This window comes from Solanum stenotomum, chromosome 8, assembly GCF_019186545.1.
Source record: "Solanum stenotomum isolate F172 chromosome 8, ASM1918654v1, whole genome shotgun sequence".
NCBI lineage: Eukaryota > Viridiplantae > Streptophyta > Magnoliopsida > Solanales > Solanaceae > Solanum > Solanum stenotomum.
This window is the reverse complement of record NC_064289.1, coordinates 9800785-9824529: the sequence shown is the minus strand read 5'-3', so window position 1 is coordinate 9824529 and position 23745 is coordinate 9800785. Positions and strand designations below refer to the sequence as shown.

At 32.6% G+C, this 23745-nt stretch overlaps 3 protein-coding genes and 1 pseudogene across 3 annotated transcripts; 2 read left to right on the top strand and 2 right to left on the bottom strand.

Annotated features, from left to right (window-relative positions):
- Positions 1–4911: 4911 nt before the first annotated feature.
- Positions 4912–5943, bottom strand: LOC125874812 (L10-interacting MYB domain-containing protein-like; annotated as a pseudogene).
- A 3428-nt stretch (positions 5944–9371) lies between these two features.
- On the top strand, positions 9372–16295 carry LOC125874801 (protein CIA1-like). Its single transcript, XM_049555833.1, has 10 exons — positions 9372–9631; positions 10433–10576; positions 10836–11051; positions 11274–11341; positions 11750–11815; positions 11941–11994; positions 13514–13576; positions 13841–13949; positions 14969–15052; positions 15814–16295. Exons 1-10 carry the CDS (start codon positions 9437–9439, stop codon positions 15904–15906), a joined length of 1092 nt encoding a protein of 363 aa, XP_049411790.1. The 5' UTR covers positions 9372–9436; the 3' UTR covers positions 15907–16295.
- Positions 16296–18153: 1858 nt separating this feature from the next.
- Positions 18154–18858, bottom strand: LOC125874831 (uncharacterized). The gene has a single exon (XM_049555861.1). It carries the CDS (start codon positions 18655–18657, stop codon positions 18193–18195), a length of 465 nt encoding a protein of 154 aa, XP_049411818.1. The 5' UTR covers positions 18658–18858; the 3' UTR covers positions 18154–18192.
- A 2784-nt stretch (positions 18859–21642) lies between these two features.
- On the top strand, positions 21643–23480 carry LOC125874839 (uncharacterized). Its single transcript, XM_049555870.1, has 5 exons — positions 21643–21683; positions 21761–21893; positions 22342–22445; positions 22723–22867; positions 22974–23480. Exons 1-5 carry the CDS (start codon positions 21643–21645, stop codon positions 23478–23480), a joined length of 930 nt encoding a protein of 309 aa, XP_049411827.1.
- Positions 23481–23745: the final 265 nt, after the last annotated feature.

Below are 23745 nucleotides of genomic sequence, written 5' to 3'. Positions count from 1 at the left end.
GTAGATTGAATAAAGATAGAGTTTAAGAAAAAGAAAGAAGGAGAAGATTTGAAATCTATGTTTTATAAATTAAATATGGCATAACGTATGTGTATGATTAAAAAGTTTTTGGAATTATTTGTGTTTTTGAACATATCTTAGTAACATATTTGTCTAGCTAAGAAATCTTTGTCATTAAAGTAAATATGAAAAATTTAAAGTTAAATTGTTAAAAAATTAGACATTTTATCATTCGTTTTGTAATGATAGGAATACTCCTACTTAACTAATAATTATAGATAAATGGGATTTAACAACTTTTGAAAATGCAGATTACGCGCTATAACAAGTTAATTACCCCTAATATACACTTATAATGTAAAAAATATTTTTATATGCATCAATGTCTATACATAAATTGAATCTTATTAGTTTTTCAAGCTCTAATAAATTTTATATATATGCTTTTTTGTAACTAAAAAAATGTTGTAATTAACTGCAGCTTATCGTGACAATGATGTTTGGATCCGTAGCAAGAACGACAAGGGCATTTATGATCCAACCGGTTTCGACCTTGACAACATTGTTGTACTACAGCGATCGCCTCCCTCGTAACCTCAATTTGGACCGGCTGGTTCGTAATGACTTGGTTGATAGTGGAAACTACTTGTTTCGTTTTCTTATTCACTTTTTGAGATGTTTTTGGTAGTTTCATTTTCACTTAATTAACTGACGGGGAGTGTTAGAGCAATAATCAAGTTGTCTTCATGAGCGGTAAAAGTTGTAATTAATGATTGTATTAGGAATGCTTTGTACATTGAACTACCTTTTTTTTATTTAGTTAACTGATTTCAAATCTCTTTTAACTTTTTCCGATTTGTATATCTTTTACTCATCTTTTTTTATATATTCAGTTCTGGTGTAGAATTAAAATCCTATCAACTCTGCATATTCTCTTTGGATGGGAAATTCCCTTATTTAGGACTCTTCTATGGTCCTTCATAATTCAAAGGCCGGACTCAGGCTCATATTTTTTAATTTTTACGTAATTAGTAAGTAAGAAAGAGCAAAATTAATTCCTTCGATAAATTCGAAGTAACAAGGATACAATTCAAACTTAACATATTGGTAGATGGACTGTGACATGGTTCTTTGTTGAAACTTACGTGGACAACAACTTAACATATTCAAGTAAGGTCAAGAGAGAATGATGTATACACAATCTTATACCTATCTTAGGAGAGTTAGTGTCGGCTCTAAAGAGTTGAAAAAAAAGGCAAGTCTTAAGCCCCATATTTGAGGGGTCTTATTTTATTTTATTTTTAGCAATAATTGGTATTTGTTCATAGGTTATTTTAAAAATAATATATTGAATACCGTTTTAAAAAGAAGTTAACTTTTCGTAGAAAAAATGACATATCTGGAATACTATTTGTCAAGAAAGATTAAATAAATTGGTTATATTATCAATGAATAAGAACTATTAGAAGAAACCGATTATAATAAAGTTATTAACAACTTTACTTTATATCTCAAAGAGCTAGAAGAATATATTACCTTTTCAATTTGTTTGACCTGTTTTAACTTGACATGAAGTTTAAGAAAATAAATAAAACATTTGAATTATGTGATTTTTAATTAAATATACAATGTATCAAAATATCTTTTAATCTTGTAATCTTATACATATCATGTGGAAAGTTGAAATTAAAAAAAAAACTAAAAGAAAATAAAAGTCATTTCTTTTTTTACTGGACTAAAGTTTTTGCTTTGATATATAACATGCATGTTAGAAATATATACACATATTTATAAATTATAAGCTATAAAAGAGTATTATAAGAGTCTGTTTGGATTGGCTTAAAAAAAGTAACTTTTTAAAGTGCTGAAACTTATTTTTAAAATAAGTAGTTATGTGTTTGGATAAAAGTGTTGCAGTTGAAAAAAAAGTTATTGATGTGTTTGGCAAATAAGTGCTGGTAAACACTTTTTTTTTTATCAAAATGTCTGAAATACCCTTAAAGTTGTTAACATGAAAAAAAGTTGATTAATTTAAGGTTTTTATACTTAAAAAAATTAAAACAAAATTAATTTATATTTTACATCCATAAGTAATAATATTTTCCTATCATTCACATATTTCTTTATCATCGCAAATTATTTATAGGAGGAATTTAAATTTATTATTTAAGTTAATTTTATATGCGCAACTTATTGTAGATTTTAAAAATATATAATTTGAATAGATCAAAGGAAAGATTTAAGATTTATTTTAGTTACATTCATTAGTAATAATAATTGTCTATCATTCACATATTTCTTTATCATCACAAATTATTTGTAAGAGGAATATAAATTTATTATTCAAGTTAATTTTATATGTGCAACTTATTTTAGATTTTAAAAATATATAATTTGAATAGATCACTTGAAAGATTTAAGAATTATTTTAATTTCATTCATAAGTAATAATAATTGTCTATCATTCACATACTTCTTTATGACCACAAATTATTTATAAGAGGAGTATAAATTCATATTTCAAAAATAAGTTGTTTGATTCAAATACAAATATCAAAATGACAAAGAACACTTCACTAATATAAAAGTGGAAATACTAAAATAATACAAACATCAAACGTTACCAATTTCATTAGCAATCATGTCATGAAGCCCCATCCAATAAGTATCACTTAGTTTTTCCATATTTTTTTTCTATATTGTTAGTGCTTGAACTTGTGCCAAATTCAGAGTCAACCGATAGAATATATCTCTCATCCACATTGCATTTTTGTTTAATATAATTGTGGATGGCCATAGTAGCAAGTACGATGCCCCTTTGAGTGTCAATGTTATAATAAGGCATATCTCGCAAAATAGACCACCTTGCTTTCCAAACACCAAATGTGCGCTCTACTATATTTCTACATGAAGAATGCATATAATTAAATTTTTCAATGTGTCCTCTTGGCTCACACAATTGTCTTGTTGCACCACGACGAAAGTCAGGAAGATGATATCTCACATTGTCTCCTTTGTATGGAGCCATATATCCCTTCATATGTGCATATCCTGCATCCACTAAATAATATTTGTTTCCTAAAGGATGTGGAAAGTTAGGTTCACTTCTACGAAGAGCCTCACCAAATAAACGACTATCATGAGCCGCTCCTTCCCACCCAGTCCATGCAAATGTAAAACACATATTAAAATCCACAACGGCAAGGATATTTTGAGTTGGATAACCTTTACGTCCAATATAAGGTATTTGTTGACTTTGTGGCAATCTAGCTTTGACATGTGTGCCATCAAGTGATCCAATACAATCCTAAAAATATAGACATGTAAGCTAAAGAAATATAACAAGTAATACTAAAAAAATATAGGAGTTAATATCTTAAAAGGTCACTCAACTTTCACAATTTATTTAACAAAATCATTGAACTTTATTTTATATCAATAAAATCACTTAACTTAGACATAAATATCAATAAAATCACTTGGCCTAGCAAAATGGCAACTGCTTCTACTACTGCCTTCTCCTTGTTGTTCTATTTCTTATTGATTCATCATCATATAGCATTTTCATTGGCTTATAACAAGAACGGTGTCAATGGTTCAATACATGATGATTATAACATGATAATATGGAGAATAAGAGCAGTTACTAATCCAACAACAAGAGTGGGTAAAGAGCAAAAGATAGCTATGGAAATGACAACATGATGACTTCTATATCAAATTAGAACTCAAATCAATGAAGTTGACCTTTAAGGTTGTTACTTACCTTAAAGAAAGGCAAATATCGTTCATTACATGGCTTGTGAGCTCCAACACCGTCATTATAATTTAAATGTGGTTTAATAATGTCTCTTGCAAGCTTAGAAACGGCTTTTAAAACACTATGAAAGTGTCTATGAACCGTCTCCCCCGAATGTTCAAAGATATCTTGTATCATTCGGTTTCCTGCTCCATGTGGACAAGTCATTAAGAACATGCCTAACATTTCATGTATAGACATTTCACGTGTGTGCTTAAGTCCATATTTTTCATTTAAATCTTTGGATAGATCAACAAACACCACCTTCTTTAATCGAAAATTTTCATAACAACGAGTTTCATTTCCTTGTAATATCTCTTGAATAAATATATACCCGGAACGCCTTGATGTACGACAAGGTTCTTTGAATAAATATTTTTCATAATACATTAAAATGTATTTATCTGCTCTCCGGCATAGAGCCATCCATTCTTTCTCGTTTTGCTCTCTCCTACTTTGTTCTAGTTCTTCATCTTCTTCATCTAACAAATCACTTAAATGGGGTGATATGGTAAAGTCCAAATCCTCCATTTAACTAAAAATAAAAATATCTCCAATTTAAAAAAATCAAGAGTATAAAAGTTTCATTATTTCAAAGTAATGACACATATTTTACTTACTTACAACATTTTTGAATCCACAATAAATATTTCAATTCTACTACTTTATATCAGTAAAGACATTTATATAAATTCAATCACAACATGCATTTTTATATAAATCCTACACAAATAAACACCTATATATAAATTTACACAACAAACACATATATATAAATTCAACATAACAAACACATATATGTAAATTCAACACAACATATACATTTACATAAATTCAACATAACAAACACCTATATATAAATTCAACACAACAAACGCATATGTATAAATTCAACAAAATGAATACCTATATATAAATTCAACACAACAAATACATTTACATAAATTCAACACAACAAACACATTTATATAAATTAGGACTTAACTTAAAAAAAATTAACCATACAATCATAATGTCTAAACAAAATTAAAGATAATAAATAAAGTCCATGCGTACAAGCATAATGTCAAACATAAAATAATAAAATTACTTTTTTCATAACAACACATTCTTCACACTTTCTTAAGGTATAACTGATAGTTATACGCCATCCAAGACTTTCGAGCTTCATCCGTAGGCATCTTAAGAAACACTTGTCGAATGTCTTTTTTAAGAAACATGTTCACAAAATAGTTGTACATTTCACCCCTTTCAAAAATACCGGGAATGTTTGCCAAAAAATCCATACACTTATCAATGGTGGGATCATCTACCACATGAAATGTAGCAGTACTTTTGTTAGACATTAACTCTACTAAATAGTGCATATCTTCTTTCATTGATGCAACTGTAGATTTTGTCTTACTTTTTTTCACTTGATTACTAGTTTCAATACCATCAGTTGAATTTGATCTTTTTAATGATGGTTTAGGAAACATAGTAGAATCCATATCTTGTGGATCATCACGTTCATCACCCTTCATTATTAGTATTAATGAAGTGCTCCATATCATCGTTATCAATACCATTTGGTCTTTCTTCGTCAGAATTAATCTACCTCAGTTTCAAAAAATTGGGATGGATTTGAGGCACGTTCTCTTTCCCCCGTAGCAACAATATCAGAAAATAATGCATCATAGCGAAATCATATGAGTGAAAGATCCTTATTCCTAAATTTTCTATATCGAACATCCTCTTGTAACAAAAGATGAAACAACAAATTTAAGTAAGTAAAAATATAACAATAAAAGAAATAAAAAGACTTATAAAACAATGTGAGAAATGTACCTTAATTTTTCGCTTCCACCAAATATCATCTGCCATAATTGTAATTTTGGTGGCATCCCATCCTATACATGTATCTCCTCTCATCAATTGCTTAAAAAGAGTCCACTTGGCTTTCATGTCATCCCAATGATTTTTTATTTGTTATTTTTTATAGCGTCTTCCCTTTTTTCATAGAATGCTTTAATCATATTTTTCCATCCATCTCTAGATAAATGAGTGTTTGGTCTATTTCCTTTCCTAATCTCTAATTCACATAACTCTATAAATTTGAGATGAGCATCATCATCCCACTTAGCATTAGTTTGTGTTTCCGACATGGTGTAACTGATCTGAAGATGAGAATTGATAAGAAAATTGAAAATAACTACTTCCATAATTTTATATAAATGACAAATATATACTGCACACAATCAAATTATATATACATAATCCAAAAAAAAAACACAAAATAGAAAATACACAAAACGAAATCAGCTACAGAAGACGCACAAAAAAAATACATAATAAAAAAAAACAAAAATCGAAAGATAATAAAAAAAAACTTCAATATGGACAATTTGAAAATTGTATAAAAGAATTAAGGGCAAAAATGTAATATACTTGGTCAACATAAAAGGGCTTTTAAGAAGCTTTGAGCAGAAGCTGAGATCATCTGGAAACTTCTGAGCGTTTTACCGATTAGAGGCGAATTCAGAATTTAAGTTTTATGTGTTCGACCTTTAAGGTTCTTAGCGTTGGACTTTAAATTGAATATTTGTTGACCTCAGCTTCTGTTGACAGATATGTAATAAACTATGTTGCTCGGATTATCTAAAAATATTTCCGTACGTGTGTCGCATCCTTCAAAAATGCATAGCTTTTGGACGATCCGACACACACCTCGCGAAATTTTTGAAGAGTCTGTACAACATATATAGGTGATAAAATATGTGTCAGATCTGACAAATGGTGTTATGTTAGATACTGCAAATTTGCAATGATTGTTGTATGGTTTTTCAAGATCTTTGTCTTCTGTTTTATACTCAAATATTCAGTCGTGTTGTTTTGTATCAAAGACTAGAAGGTTGAATTCATTCTATTATGCTTATCAACTTTAGTTGGATCGGTATCTGTCTTAATTCGACCCTACCCTTTATTCAAGCATTTTTTTCTTCACCAAATTGCTCGAGGCCTATGTGTTTGCGTATTTGAGTTTCTCCTCTATTTCACTAACAAAATTGAAAACAAGATTCTTTTTTGGTCAAATAAATTCCTCAATGTGTTTACTTTTTTCTATCAATACCTTGCAGGATAAAAGGCGTTTGGCGTCCGTCAGTGATGATGGAACAGTGAAGATATGGGAGTTTGTTTGCCCCTGGCCTGCTGGCCGCATAGATCCATAGTTGATACTGGAAAACAATGCATGTTGTTATAGTAATTTTGAGCATGTTGAAGCCTCAAACTTCTGGAGAACTATCTTCTTTTTTTCTCGAATTCGAGACCTCTGCTAAAGGGTAGAGGCCCCCTATCTATCCGCCACAATCCTTAGTGATATCATTACTACATATTATACCAGCAAAACAAGAGAACAAATCTGCAAATTTTCTCAATAATATTAAAGTTGATACCATCATTTCTGCTGTCAACTTTATTTATCAACTAGTTCTGGGAACGTGCATTGGACGTTTGTCCCCTACTACTGTTGTATAAAATCTGTATAGTGGGTGAAAAGGTCACACTGATTTTCAAACAGAAACAACTCAAACACACTAATTAACTAAAATATATCCTCAAAAAGCAATTTAAAAAAGATGAAGACACTCAATTAATATAAAGGAGAATTCTTCTTGCCTTTATATTACATATCTTAAAATAAAAAAATATTCTAAAGTTTCTTTCATCATTTTCTCCTATAAATTCGAAGTGTTTATTAAATTTATATCCTAAAGGTGGAAGAAATGAAGAATACGGAAATATAATAACCAATTATGAAGTTATATTTGAAAACTCAAAAATATGAAAATATAAAAAAACAAAATTTACTTACAATTCCGTATCAATAGAGTTTTCATCTTGATGACAATTTACATATTTCTCAACAAAAAGAAGATAAATATGCATGAAATAATAAAGAATACCAATAAATGAATTAGTAAGGATTCTTACAATTACAAATTGGTAATGAGAATTTTACAAATGATGCATATTAACCTAACATAGAGGGCAAGCTGATCACAAATTTGGATGAAAGAAGAAAATATAAATAATGTTGTTGGATTGTCTTTTTGATAGACTCTTCATTACCCCACTTATTACAAATTAAGATTGAAGGTTATGCTTTAACACTTCATTAACCACATTTAGTACATGAATACGATGATTGCATTAAGATCCTGTTTGATGCATGAATTTAAATATAATAATAATTATTATTTAATATTTAATTAATTAATTATATATTGATATTTAATTGAATTTAGTGGTAAAATAGGGGCAAAATGATAATCCAACTACGAGGTTAGGAGCTTCCCACTTTTGGTAATATATGATGATGATGTAATAATATATCCAAGACTTGAAGATTATGAGTTCTAGCAATCCATGTCTAGCCTCCGAATCCACTACTTGTGCACACCCAAAGTTGAAAGACATTAATAGGCCAAGTTTATAGACACATTTATATATTATACCTATTTAATAATACACTTATTCCCTCCGTTCAATTTTAATTGTCATATTGTACTTTTTAAAAGTCAATTTGACTAACTTTCAATTAGATTACATTAATTCGATATTTTAAACAAAAAAAATTAGATATTAAAAAACTATACGAAAAGTACTATAAATTTTATTTCTTGCATATCAAAATGATGAAAAAAATACATCGTAAAATGTTTGTCAAAGTTATAATTTGATTATGAAAAAGAAAACCATAACAACTAAAGACGGACGCAGGAAGTATTTCTTTATGCTAAATCTACACCAGTTTATTTTATACGAAATATAATGTAAAATAAAAGTTTGCATCATTAAATACATCAAACTAGATAGAATGTTTACAAATAGATATACTCATTATCATAATATTACGAGATATAATTTAATATGTTATATACTTTCTCTTCTATGTCCAACAATAGTTGTCTGCTATTGACTTGACACGCCCCTTAAGAAAGAATAAATAATAGGGGTAATACTACTATATTATCCTTTGACTTTATTAAGTTTAATGCTTTAAAAAATGCTAGATGATAAATGAGTACTTAATAACAAGGGTAAAATAAACACAAAAGGTAAATTATCTCTTAATTTTCTAAATTGGACAAGTAGACAACTAATTTTATTATAGTGGACAACTATTTTTGGACAGAGTGAGTATTTATCATAGTAAAAAAAAATAATTTTATTAAATATATTTAAAATATAAGAAAACAATCAACACTTACGAAAAAATTGAACAAATTGTGTTATGACCCTCATTTTAGTTCATTTCAATCCAAGTAACTTTTAGACGGGTCAATAAATCACTCAGTTGTTAACTTACCCCATTTTAACCAGTGCAATTGATGTAGAGGTGGACTTAAAATAGAAAAAAGAAATGACAAATTGGGTGAAATCTTTAATTAACTGAAACTTTTATTTAAAAACTTTAGGGGTGTAACTGTCAGTTCATAAACTAAGTAACTAACTTAATAGGCCCACTTAAGTAACGTATAAGTACTCCTTTCTCAGCTCACTGTACATATCCACTCAAACATCACCAAAATCTGATCAAATTTCCCCAATTTATACTGAGCAGCACAGTCGCTTCGCCGCCACAATTCCGCCGCGATGAAGAATTTCAGCTACGACGATTTTGAACTGAGAGAGATTCAAAAGCTCGAAGGTCACACCGGTAAGGTTTTGGGCATAGCTTGGAAGGTGGATACCGGAGTACGGGGTTTTCTGGCAGTAATGGCATCCTGGAGTGATGATAAAACCGTACGGATCTGGGAAGAGAACTTATCCGGCTTATTTGTGTGTAAGGTTTGATTTCTTTTTTCATTTTCTCAAATTTATCTTTTGGATTAGCTGATTGTGAATAACCGATAAGGTTTTATGTGTTGAAAAACATTTTTAAGTGGTGAAACTGATGTTATAAATAAATAGTTATGTGTTTGAAATAGAAGTTTTGAAATTGTTAACAATAGTTGTGATAAAAAAAATGTTGATAAGATGTTCTTTTGTTAGAATGACTAAAAGTCTCTTCTTCTTTTTTTTGTTAAAGTAGGTTAGAGTCCTATATTGGTCGGAGAATGGGCATGTGATATGTTTATATGGACTTGGACAATTCTCCCCGATGAGCTAATTTTTAGGATTGAATTGGCGTCTAAGGTCCATTTAACATGATCCATTCCTATTTGGGCTTCTGTTACACGCTCCAGTTGGACCCGGGCGTGAAGAGGGGTGTTAACGTGGGCTAAAGTCCCATGTTGGTTGGAAATTGGACTAGTGATATGCCTATATTGACTTGAGTAATCGTCCCCTTATGAGCTAGATTTTGGGGTTGTGTTAGGTCGAGTTCCATTTAACAATTTTCTAGCAAGAGGGTGTCTTATTAAACTTATAAGCTAGTCAAATTGACTTATACATATTTTTTAGCTTATCTATGCATTTGGTTAACCCCATTTCCTTATAAGAATTTTTTTCCTTTAAGTTCCTTCTCTAGCATCTCTAGCACTCTTTCCATGCTCAAGAAAATATAGTGACTCATTCTCTAGCTACAATGACTATTTGAACCTATACATAAAAAAGAGCTGTAATAACTCTTAGAAGGAAATTTTGCAGGCTGTTTTGGAGGCATCATCTACTGTTAGATCGTGTGCCTGGTCACGGGAATACAATTTGTTGGCAGCAGGTTGCTCTGATGCCACCACTGTCATTTGGAAAAATGTCGCTGATCATGCCTATGAGCGTATCTACACTTTAAAGGTACAATGACTTTGTGAGACTATCAGAGAGTTAACTCTCTGTAATTATTGCAACATACAAACTTCAAAGATCTATCAGCACTCAGCAGAATACGGGAATTTGTTACTACGGAGTTCATTTTGATTTAGCTTATAATTGATTTGTGTTCCTAATTTGGATGAACTTATATATTTAGGATTTTTTTTCATTTTCTTTAATAAGTTATAAATCTACGAAATCCTGTCTGCTTTCTTATTTTCATTATGTGGATAATGTCCAGGGTCATGAGAATGAAGTGAGAAGTGTTTCCTGGGATATGGCCGGGCTACTGCTTGCGACATGTGGAGGTGATAAGTCAATTTGGATATGGGAAGCTTTGCCTGGAAATGAGTTTGATTGTGCTTCAGTGTTACAAGGAAACACAGAAGATGTTAAGATAGTTCAATGGGATGATAATAATACTTTATTCTCCGTTAGTAGTGATAACACCATTAAGGTATATTTGAGAGGTTCAACTGCACATTCTCTGTGTGTGTGCATGTGTTATTTGCTTATAAAGAGTTTAGCATGCTTTTCATACCCCTATTACATGTAACATAGAATCGGTAGTCAACACATTTCTCTTCTTTTTCTTTTAATGAGGGCAGTGGCAGAGTAAAGGGATTTGAACCTTCATCAGTGATATTATCTAATCTCTAGTGGTGCTTGAAAACTTTAGGTTTGGAAAGAGACAAGTTATAACAGTGGTGATTGGCGTTGTATTAAAACTTTGGGTGAGTCTGACAGGTAAGAATTATTATTTGGCAGTATATTTTTCATTTCGTTATATCTAGATAGTGTATAAGTGTATCTTATATTCTGAAAAACCTTCCATTGTGTGACTATTTGGAACATTCATGTAACAGTCATAGGTCGGATTTTAGTTCTAGAGATTTTTGTGTGAAGTGTTTCACTCATCCTACTAACAGTGAAAAGTGGTCTATAATTTTCTGGATAGTCCAAGCAACGTAGGACAACAGTAATTTATAACAAAATCAAAATTAAAGGCAAAAGCAAACTTCTACTCTTTGAAAGTAATTTTTCAACAAACACTTTCCAAAATAAGTTGATTTTGAAAGCTTGACCAAGAATGCTATCAGTAGCGTCGTTTAAGATTGTTTAGGAGCTTATACCACTACATGGTTGAACTTTCAGAGAACATACTTCTGCTGTGCTGTCTCTCTCTTTCAGTAAAGATAGAAGAAAAATGGTTTCTTGCAGGTATGGCTTTCTCTCTGCTGAATTCGTTTTAAAAGATACACTCTTAAGTCTAGGGTGCATCTTAACTAGGATAGTTGTTGTAGTCACTACTAAACAGATTTTACATTGAATTCCCTAACTTGCAGTGATGACCTTACCATCAAGATATGGGATTCTGATCGTGATTCTACAGAACTTTGGTAAGCCCGGTCTTATCCTTATTTTCATAAGCATAATGCAATCCTATAAAGTTGATATATGTGATCCTATGGGAGAGTGTCCCTCATTGATTGCGAAGAGCTTTTTCTTTTTTTTCGCTCTATTAACAATTACCTTTCTAGTGGGCTAGTAAAGAGTAAAAAAGAAGAATTGCCACACGCGCACATGAGAACTTGGACGCAAGGCAAAATGGTTGATTTCCTCCCTCGCACCCCAACCCTGGGGCACAAGGCCTGATCCAAGTCGCATTTTGAATCCTGAGGAATTGTCTGATCTCCATAATTATTCTATTAAGTTAGCACACTGAAATGTTTGCAACCACTGGTAAACGGAGCAGAACGCTCTAAGAAGCCATCCATGTTTATCCCCTTGGTCAATGTAAGCCTTCAGATGCCTCCAAGCAAACAAAGGTTTTTTCAGGGTTATCGGTGCGCATCCAACCTTTGTTCCGTGACATCAACGGTAGTGCCCCGAAATCCCTAGTATATGAAAGAGTAAAAAGGGTTTTTCGTTGTTGTGGAATGAGAAGCCTGTGCATCTTAATGCACATATTTTTATTTTTTCCAACATAAAAGGGGGTACAGGTGTTGGAAATCTTACGGAAATACTTCTCCACGAACGCTTGTAGGAAATTCTCCATAGCTTGAGGCATGTCGTAAGACACTGTCCTTAAGGATATTTCACCCAGTATAGGTGTATCCCCCATGATACAACAAGTTCTTCTAGTATTAAACTAGGAGCCAGAAACTAACAAAGATTTTTAAAACGAAAATCCAGCACTACAAAATATGGGAGGAGGAATTAAGAGAAAAGATTATTATTCTTGTTCCACGACTTCAATATATAAGTGGAAGAATATAAAATATTGTAGAAGAAAATGGACATCTCTCTCCCTCCTTAATCCCACAGATGACAAAGGACTTACATGGTGAAGATATGAGCTTCCTAGTATGTAGCCGTTTAGGAATAATGGCATTGGTAAAGCCATTCAATTTCTATTCAAGGCTGGCCATTAAATGGCCAAATAAATTTGAACAAATCAATGTCTGTTAATGAAGGAATTAAAGGCTTATAAATGGATTTAATATGGTCACAAAATAGTGTTGAAAAGTTCTCAAACATGAATATAGTGTATTTGAGATATTTATATTGTTTTTCCAACAGCAAGACCTTTTGAACATCATTTTGATGCATTCAAATGGACAATTATTTTTGTTCACTTAAGAGACCACATTTATTGCTTTGTTTATTTTGTCATTCCTCAGACAAAGAGTGGTCTTCATTAATTTAGTCAAATATCTTTGCTATAATAGTTCTCAGCGATAACTATGTTTCCCGAGCCGAGGGTCAGCGATAACTATCTTTGAGGTAGGAGTAAGGTTTGGATACACTATACCCTCCCAAGACTCCACTTTGTAGGACTACAATGGGTATATGTTGCTGTAATTACTATGTTTTCCAATTCCTGATTTGCTACCATCTCCTTTTTGTGCTTGTTAGGTCACATATTTGCACTCCATCTGGATATCATGATACGACAATTTTCGCAGTTGACTGGTTGAGGTAGCTACTCTATATCTATAACTAATTTATGCTCTTTTTTTTTTTTTCTGTTTTCACTCCTTAATATTACCTTTATTTGGACAGTTTTCCTTTTCTGCAAAGTGTGTAATTGGGGGGAGGGGCAGTTTAAGATTTACGGTCTATTTTGCATAAATTGAGAGTTTCATAGCTTGTTTGACTGTCTAGATTTCATGTTTGATCTCTTTTTATTGGGTATGTTATAGCTATTCCTACAGGCTAACAATGGATATTCTAATATGTTAGGGAATTACTCCGTTGGGTACCTGAGGAGGAAGACCAGGACCCAGAAATATATGCTAGTGCAGGAGCTGATGACACTATACATATATTTATCGAGGACAAGGACAATGAGGTATTGGAAAACCTTCTATATCCCTTGTACAGTTTTGTAATTCAGGTGCTTATTATGTTGTGTATAATGTTAATCCCCTAGCGGATCAACTCCAATGTGCCTTTCAAACTAGTACTATTAGTAATCAATTATATAGCTTCTTCAATATACACTGATCTTTCGATCAAGTTTTGAGCTCCGTACTCCAAAACCTTCCTCCTATTAACCCAAATGTCTTGTGGGAGCTGGAAGAATCTGGGGTGTTCTTCTATGCCACTAGGTGTGGGCCCGTCGTCTCCAGCCTTGACATGCAGAATTATCTTTGCTGCCTGTATTTCATGCTAGACATGCTGCGCCCATGGATTAGTTGAGATACTCACAAACTGTCCCAGTGTTCACTATTTTTTTTTAAAAAAAGTTAGAAAAAAGAAAGAAAGAGAAGATTACAATAATATCAAAATTAACTGCTTAGGACAGAGGCCAATTTAGGATTTAAGCTCTATGGTTTCAACCTTTAACATTCTCAGCAATGAAACCCATTATGTTTTAAATTTATGGGTTCATATTTACTAGTAATTGCAATTTTGATGGACATTTACACATAAATTTATGCTCCACTTCAAAAGTACTTGATTCAAATGAACCAGGGAACTTAAAGCTGCATTCTCCCCTAGCTTTAGGACAGTTCTTTGATTCTGATTTTGTTCTTCTCGCCAAATCTCTCTCAACTTGAATGTCTCGTTATCTGGGTTCTAAGACATACTTTTCCTTATCAATGAGCGTCTTCTAAAGAGGCAACACTAAATAATTGATGTTTCACTTCTTCGTAATTTTTATTTCAATTTCTTTATTCATATATGTGTCATTCATGCTTATGATTATTAGTCTTGGACTAAACACATATATTTGTATTTTTTTCTTCTCTATGAGCCTTTTTTTCATTTAAGTCCACGCTCTATTTGCACTTTTCGCTTAAAGCCCTAGCGGAACTTAGAGTTTTTTTGCGTTTTTTGCTTTTGATAACACTAGTCTGATGACAGGTTGATGGACTTTCATTTAAACAACTTTTGAAGAAGGAGAAGGCTCATGAAACGAACATAAATTCTGTAAAATGGCACTCTGGGGTAAGTCACCGGTATACCATAGTGATAGGATTTTGACCTTTACTTGTTCATCTGTCATTGCTTTAAACTCTGCAATTAGTATGCTACAAAGATGCTTTAAGCTTTGAGCAGAAGCTGAGATCATCTGGAAACTTCTGAGCGTTTTACCGATCATAGGCAATTCAGAATTTAAGTTTTATGTGTTCGACCTTTAAGGTTCTTAGCGTTGGACTTTAAAATGAATATTTGTTGACCTCAGATTCTGTTGACAGATATGTAATAAACTATGTTGCTCGGATTATCCAAAAATATTTTCGTAGGTGTGTCGCATCCTCCAAAAATGCCATAGCTTTTGGACGATCCGACACACACCTCGCGAAATTTTTGAAGAGTCTGTGCAACATATATAGGTGATAAAATATGTGTCAGATCTGACAAATGGTGTTATGTTAGATACTGCAAATTTGCAATGATTGTTGTATGGTTTTTCAAGATCTTTGTCTTCTGTTTTATACTCAAATATTCAGTCGTGTTGTTTTGTATCAAAGTCTAGAAGGTTGAATTCACTCTATTATGCTTACCAACTTTAGTTGGATCGGTATCTGTCTTAATTCGACCCTACCCTTTATTCAAGCATTTTTTTCTTCACCAAATTGCTCGAGGCCTATGTGTTTGCGTATTTGAGTTTCTCCTCTATTTCACTAACAAAATTGAAAACAAGATTCTTTTTTGGTCAAATAAATTCCTCAATGTGTTTACTTTCTTCTATCAATACCTTGCAGGATAAAAGGCGTTTGGCGTCCGCCAGTGATGATGGAACAGTGAAGATATGGGAGTTTGTTTGCCCCTGGCCTGCTGGCCGCATAGATCCATAGTTGATATTGGAAGTGTTGTTATAGTAATTTTGAGCCTGTTGATGCCTCATACTTCTGGAAAACTATTTATTTTCTCGAATTCAAGATCTCTGCTTAAGGGCAGAGGGACTCTATCTATCCACCACAATCCTTAGTGATATCATTATTACATATTATATTAGAAAAATAAGAGAATGTATGTGCAAAGTTGATACCATCATTTCTGCTGTCAACATTTTTATCAATGATGTAGGACTGTAAAAGCATAATTCACAGCAAACGCGTATCCAAGATTTGAAGTTTATGAGTTTTGGCAATCCATGGCTAGCCTCCGAATCCACTTCTTATATATGCTTCTGTATTCACATTTGGTTGAATATACATATTGTGGATTTCTCAACACATTATACAAGTTTTGAGCCAAAGCTACCGAGTGATACCCTCCCCTAATTCATAGTAATTTTGAGCCTTATGACTACTATCCTTTCCCCCCTTCTTATAGGCAGTCTAATTCATATTTAGTAATATCACTACTATGAATTGTACTAGAGAATTAAAAGAAGACATAATGGTTAAAAATACACATGAACTGTCATTTTTTTCGCGAGTTTTGTTCCTTTTTTCTACTTGAACTATCACCATATATATAGTAAAACACATCTCAACTATCTTTCTTTCTTTTTTCTACCTGAACGATGGTGATAGTTCAGGTAGAAAAAGGGAACAACTGATAATTTAGTATGTTTTAATACAGAATATGGACTATGGTGATAGTTCAGCTAGAAAAAAAGGAATAACCGTTAGCTAAAGTGTGAAACTCGTGAAAAAATCGATAGTTCAATGTGGTTTTTACCCTTAAATCTAAAAAGAATAAATTGCAAATTTCTAAAGAACTTACTAAAGCTGGGACCATCTTTTTTTTGGCTGGGTTCATTATTACTGTATAATATTCTTATGCATGCATGTTGTATAACAAGTTGGATTTTAGCATATATGAATGCATCTCTCAAATAGCCACATTATGTGATCTATGTTACATGTTGAAATTCCGTTTTGGCTTTTTCTCACCTTCTTATTATTGTGGTTTTCCATTGGTGTTTCCACCTCGTTTTGAGCCCACTTCAGATTCGTATCGAAAAGTTCTACTTTTAAAAATAAAGTGCTCACGATCGGTGGCAATCCAAGAGATTCAACATATATTATATGTACATAAAAAGATTGATATATCTACATAATATAATTTTCGATGGTTAGTTCCAATCCCTATTTCTTTTTCCTTATTTTGACTTTACAAAAAGAAAAAAAATCATTTTCCTTCCTTGGAAAAATTAGGGTACATGTGAAAAACAAAAAAAGACGTTTACTGGTCCTCAAGTTGTCAGCTTGTGGGGCGGGGAAAGGAACGCGTCATGATAAAACAAGAGAATGAAAAGTCGTTTTTAAGCTGAAAATTCTTCAGAACTTATTAATTGATCAATGTGATCCTTAATTATAGATTGATTAGGTCATGATCTTTCAATTAAGTTATCAATATAATAAGATAGTGGGCTAGTCACTTTTCAACTTTATAATTGGAAAATGGTTATTATTTTCGAATTTCACATTTTTGTAAGTCCAATTCCATAGCAATATCAAAGAATTTTCAGGATAGTAACTATTTTTCAATTATACGAAATGAAAAGGTGATTTCATGTGAATTTTCACATACAATAAAATAGATGCTTGTATTGATCGTAAGAATAGAGTTCCGTGACCATTTTTCGGCATTATCTTTGAAAAATAACATAGTTATAAAATTTCAAATTTAATAAATAAAAACAATATTTAAATACATGAGCTGAAAAGTGACTAATCGTGAATTTACCATTATTGCTCTGTAGCTTTTACCCCCCTCCCCCCTCCAATTTTTTTTTTTAGAAAAAGGAAAATATGTAAGTCCTACTAATATCCAACTAAGTATATTAAACTTTCAATTAATAAAAAATATATACTATTATTCCATATTTGACGGTAATAGAATACTAAAATAAAATTCAAAATAGCATATTTTCACATAAAGGAATCATATGAATCGAAATAAGAATTTACCTATAATTCAGGGACCAAAAGTGCTATTATCCCCAACCATAAACATATGTATTTCTTCAATGTATTAACATGGAAACACACAATTATTATGATAATAAAAATAATAAAACAGTTCAATTAAAGAGTAAAAAAAAATCCCAAAAAAATTAAAATCAGAATGAAATAAAAATGCAGAAAATAAAAAAAAAACTCATCTTTTTTTTTTTTTGGAGCATATTTTCAATAGCTATTTTCAATTCTCAATCTACAAGATGAATTTGTTCTTCTTCTTTCTTCAACCAAAGCAGCTCTAGCTGACATTATATTATTATTATTCATCAATTTTGAATCAAATGCACTACAATCAATCCAATCTTTGAGTAATTCCTCTTGTCCCCAAATTTCTGGTATCCATACATGTCCTGCCACTTCAATTCTATGTCTCTTCAATCTTTCACGTCCACTATCCTCTGTCCACATCGACCCGCCCTCTTTATGTGCACTAGCATGTCCCACATGCACATTGATCATGTCTGACATAGTTCCTGCATCGTTGAATTTTTCTTGATCACGCTTAATCGTAACATTGTTTTTCTTCACTAGTAAATTATTAGTCCTTGTCGACTCAACCTTGTCATTGTTAGGATCGAGGCGTCTTGAGGGATGTATAGAAAAAAATGATGGATTTTCACGTTTGTTCGTCATAATGAACGTATTGTTGAATTTTTGTTGTTGATATTGAATGAATTTGAAGCAAATTGTAGAAGGAAGATTTTTTATTATTTTTTTTGGTTTGGCTAGTCTCCAAACTATAGTATTGGAGCTAGCCAAGAGGGAGTGTTGTTGAAGGGAGAAATGATGGTTTTATTGTGGTCTACAAACTATAGTGTAAGAGAGAGAATATATTCTTGTGTTGGAGAAGAATGCAATATGAGGGGATTTATTAGTATTAATATTTTGTGTGTGTGTGTGGGCGGGGGGGGGGGGGGGGGGGGGGGGAGGGGGTTGTTATTTGGGTGTGGGGGGGGGGGGGGGGGGGGGGGGGGGGGGGGGGGAGGGCAAAGATTTGTAATTAATATTGTGTGTAGGGGAAAGGTGCAAGGATTTGTAATGGGAAAAAAATTGTTGATATCTGATATCTATATTGAAATTTAATTGATTAAATTCAGATTTACATAATAAAAAAATCATTTTTAGAAGTAATACTTTCCATAAAAATAATTTCATATTCAGAATTCGAACACAAAACTTCTGATTATAACATCATGACCACAAAATATTGTTTTTTTTTTATGGCAAGTGAGGATAAATAGTAATAAGTCATTTTTTACTTAAAATAAGTCACTTTGATTATTGTCAAACACTCTAATAAGTCAAAAACTGACTTTTAAGTCAGTTTGACCAACTTAAAAGCCCATCCAAACAGGCTCTAATTCAATAGCTAATATACTATTCAAAACAATTTCAAAAAGTTTTGAGCAAAGAAAAATTTGTCTTACTCTTTAAATGTCTAATATTTACACATCTGATTAATTCAAATTTGTACAACATAAGATTCATTAAGAGAAAGATGAATCTTTATTTCTCAAGATTTAAACTCAAAGAATCTGGTTACTAATTAAAAAAGGGAGAAGGGACGGATTTACCCCCGAACTTTAATAAATGGTACGTATATGCCCTCCGTTATACTTTCCGTCCACATAAGCCCCTGTCGTCCAATTATTGGTACACATATACCTTTCTCACTAACAGACTCCTAATTTCTTACACGTGTTTTAATCCTATTGAACTACCCGTTTGACCCCTTTTTTTAACCCATAACCCAACTATCCGCCCCATAACCCAATACCTACCCAATTTCCTCTAAAAGGAATTCTAATTAAAACACCCAAATTAACACACCAAAATCCGTCCCTTTATTAAATTTTTCTACCAAAATTAAAATCCCCACCCAAATACATGATACCCAAATCCAAAAATATAACCCAAATTGCTCAATGGGTAGCGGAGAATCCACATGTGCTTCTCTCTCACACCGCATCGAAAATAAAATCAAGGAATAATCATTGCTTCAACTCTTTTTCGAGCTCTGAAGAATCTGTCATCGTCAACAACTTGCCACTACTTACTTTACTACTCGTCCCTCCAGCTATTCCTCTTCATCTTCGTAATCGATTTTGTCAGAGATTATCGCCAACGAAATCCCATCATCTGCCTCCTCCAACTTCAATTTCTCTGTTTGTAGATGTTATCTGTCATCTGTGAAACATAACTGCAATTCATATGCTAAACACACACCTAGGGTTACATTGTGCACGCCGCAATTTTCATCGGCATTCAAGCCGTTACTAGTGTCAAGGTATGCCGGAGTTCAACCAAACATCGTTGTCGCATTAGACAACCTCTAGTTGGCACAAGTCAACAAAGTGAAAATTGATCCAGATGGAACTAATATCTCTGCTAATTAATCTTCTCAATGACAACTCCGAGGAGACCAAAGAACACATTCGATATTCAACTTGGCCTGGAAAATGACATTGACTTGTCATTTGCTCAAAACCAACGATACGGTTGGTAGGGTAATCTTGGTGGTGTGCAATTTGGCAGTGTGTCAAGAGGGGACGACTAGGGTTTTGGTGTGTGAGATACGCGGGGACCTCTGACTTTGGTGTGTTAATTTGGGTGTTTTAATTAGGATTCCTTTTAGAGGAAATTGGGTGGGTATTGGGCTATGGGGCGGATAGTTGGGTTATGGGTTAAAAAAAAGGGTCAAACGGGTAGTTCAATAGGATTAAGACACGTGTAAGAACTTTGGGGTCCGTTAGTGAGAGGGGTATATGTGTACCTATAATTGGACAGCAGGGGCTTATGTGGATGGAAAGTATAACGAAGGGCATATACGTACCATTTATTAAAGTTCGGGGGTAAATCCATCCCTTCTCCCATTAAAAAATCTTATCCATCCCAGCATTACTTATAATTAGGTGTAGGTTCCTTTTTTTTTTTTGAGATAACCACCAAGTACCTAGTACTTACAGATTCACTTAATTTAAATTTGTGTCTCATAAGATTCATTAAGAAAAAAATGTATCTGAAGACACAAACTCAAAAAAATCTAGTTAATAATTAAAGAATCTTATCCATCCATCACACTCTTCTTTTCTTTTTGGTTTTTTCAAATTTCCAAATCCAATATCACAAAAAACTTTTTGTCTTTTATATTCCTTTACCTCCAAAGAAGAAAAAATAATAATAATATAGTAATAAAATAAAATAATTTAAGGATGGAAATTGGAAGATGATATTCAACGGTTACTCTCCCGCGGTTTCCACTCCGAGTCCATCAATCTAACGTAAACCCGCCAACTTCGTATTCCATAGAACGTGTAAGCATTTACCATACTACCCTTCTCCTTCACCTATAGCCATTAAAACACACTCCTAATAGTGAGGACATTACAGTAAAAGAACTTAATTGCCGTTATCCAATAGACCCCCATGGAGTATAGCTTGACTGTTTTTTTTTTCTTTTTATCTTCAACTTCTTTCATAACGAATTAAATTCTAAATTAACACTTAATTAATACTAGTATATGAGATTCCTCTGTTCTTTTCTCCATCTTAAAGGTTTTAATTAAAATTTGTATCCTTTTAATTTTTCAAATCTTTTAACCTTTAAGGTGAACCAAAATGTTGGACTCATGGAAGAAAAACAAGTTTTATTCAAAATGGTAAGAGTGATAATTCGTCTGTTTTTATTTTTTCTTGTTAATATTGCTAATGTTCTTGTGGAAATTTTCTGATACAGCAAGTCTACAATCAAGCAGACCAAAACTCGAATCGATATGATCAGGAAGAAGAGAAATTCAATGCAGAAATACTTGAGGAATGATATAGCTGACCTTATTAAATCTGAATTGGATGTCAATGCCTACGAAAGAGTAATTTTCTTTTGCTGGAATTTATATGTCTGTATATTCCGTTATTCTATGACTTTGTTTTATTTTATATGACCTCTTTCTTTTTTGTATGTTGAATGACTCATTTCTATATTTGGAAACTCTTCGATTTTAAAATTCATATTTTGCTTTTAATGATGTGTTTTTATAAAAATAGAAGTGTTATGGTGTATGTTACATAATATACTTCTACTATGTGACAAAAGCATCTCTTTCGGCGTAGTTGTTGTTTTGGATGAGTCGTTGCATCAACGTTTAGTCTGTTGATGGTGCAATGTTCTCTGCGTAATAGAGGATCCATCTACTTTTTATCGAAAATCATATGATGAGGATTGACATATTAGACTGAATAAAGTGAATCTGTACAATCTGTGTTTTCCCCAAAATTGATGAAATTAAGCTCTACTGATTTTTTGTCTTAATGCACCAGACTGAAGGCCTTCTAGTTGAGCTGAATCTCTTGAGCTGTTATGATTTTTTGGATCAATATTGTGAGCAGATCCTTAGTCACCTTGACACCATAAGTACACAGAGGTACTCTTGACATTGTTAATTTCTGTTTGGTGTCTCAGAAGAACAGTAAACATAAATTGTTAATATTGCTTACTATGATATCCATTTTCTGACAATAGACTATCGACTGTCTATTAACTTTCTACACTTATCCTTGACCTCCATATCTTTCTATCTAAGATCATGTCCTCGGTAAGCTGTTGGTCTACCCTGTCCTGTCTAATTTATCAATTTCTAAGAATAGTTTTCTTGTGAGTCAAACTATTTCCTCATTTCTGAACAATTCTTGTTGTTTCAGGGAATGCCCTGAGGATTGCAAGGAACCTGTGGGATCTTTGATGTTTGCAGCAGCAAGACTAGCAGACCTGCCTGAATTACGTCAACTTAGGACGATGCTTAATGAAAGATATGGAAATTCACTTGAATCTTGTGTCAATAATCAGGTAACTATACATTCTTTTCATCCTCAGATAAAACTCATGCATAATATTTCTCAGATAACTCCTATCTCTTCCTCTTTCTTGTAAAAAATCATTTTTTTTCTGGCAGTTTGCTGCGAAATTAAAGCCAGTACCACATAAAATGGACGTGAAACTACACTTGATGCAAGATATAGCAGCAGAATATGGCTTAGAATGGAATTCAAAAGCTTTGCAACAGATGCTATGTGAACAAGAGCACGCGGATGTAGCAAGTAACAATAAAGAATCTGAAGATGCTCATCATATCGAATCAAGAGATGATGATGCAGCTGAAAATGCTACCTCAGAACAAAAATCAGTTAGGACGAAACATCTGGATCAGTCCGGTCATAAAGATTCAGGACATGAACCAAATGGTGAAATCTCTAGTCATAGAAATCGAGGCGGTCCATCAGGCAGAACAACATCTCTTCCAGTTGAATTGGAGCAAATAACTCCGGAAGAGCTAGTGAAAGGACACACTCGAGCAAATTCTTGTACGCCTGATATGTTTGGGCATGTCCATCCAAGGGTACCAAACTATGAGGAGGTCGTCGCTCGCCTTACAGATCTTGGTGGAAAATCAAAAAAATGAATTCCTTTAAAATTTTGGTTTTCAATCATCTTACTTTTTGCATACTACATGTTAAGAATTGACACAGTATATATTACTCCTTCAGTAATTAAATCATTTGATTGTAAATATGCTCATTATATAAAGTCTCTACGAGTATTTGACACATTCAATGAGCTAGTCACTTGAGTTTCTACCAGTGACACAATTCTACTTTGAATTCATAGAATGTCTACCGCTGGAACTTGCAGCCTATTGAAAGTTTGAAACACATGCATGAGGGTTG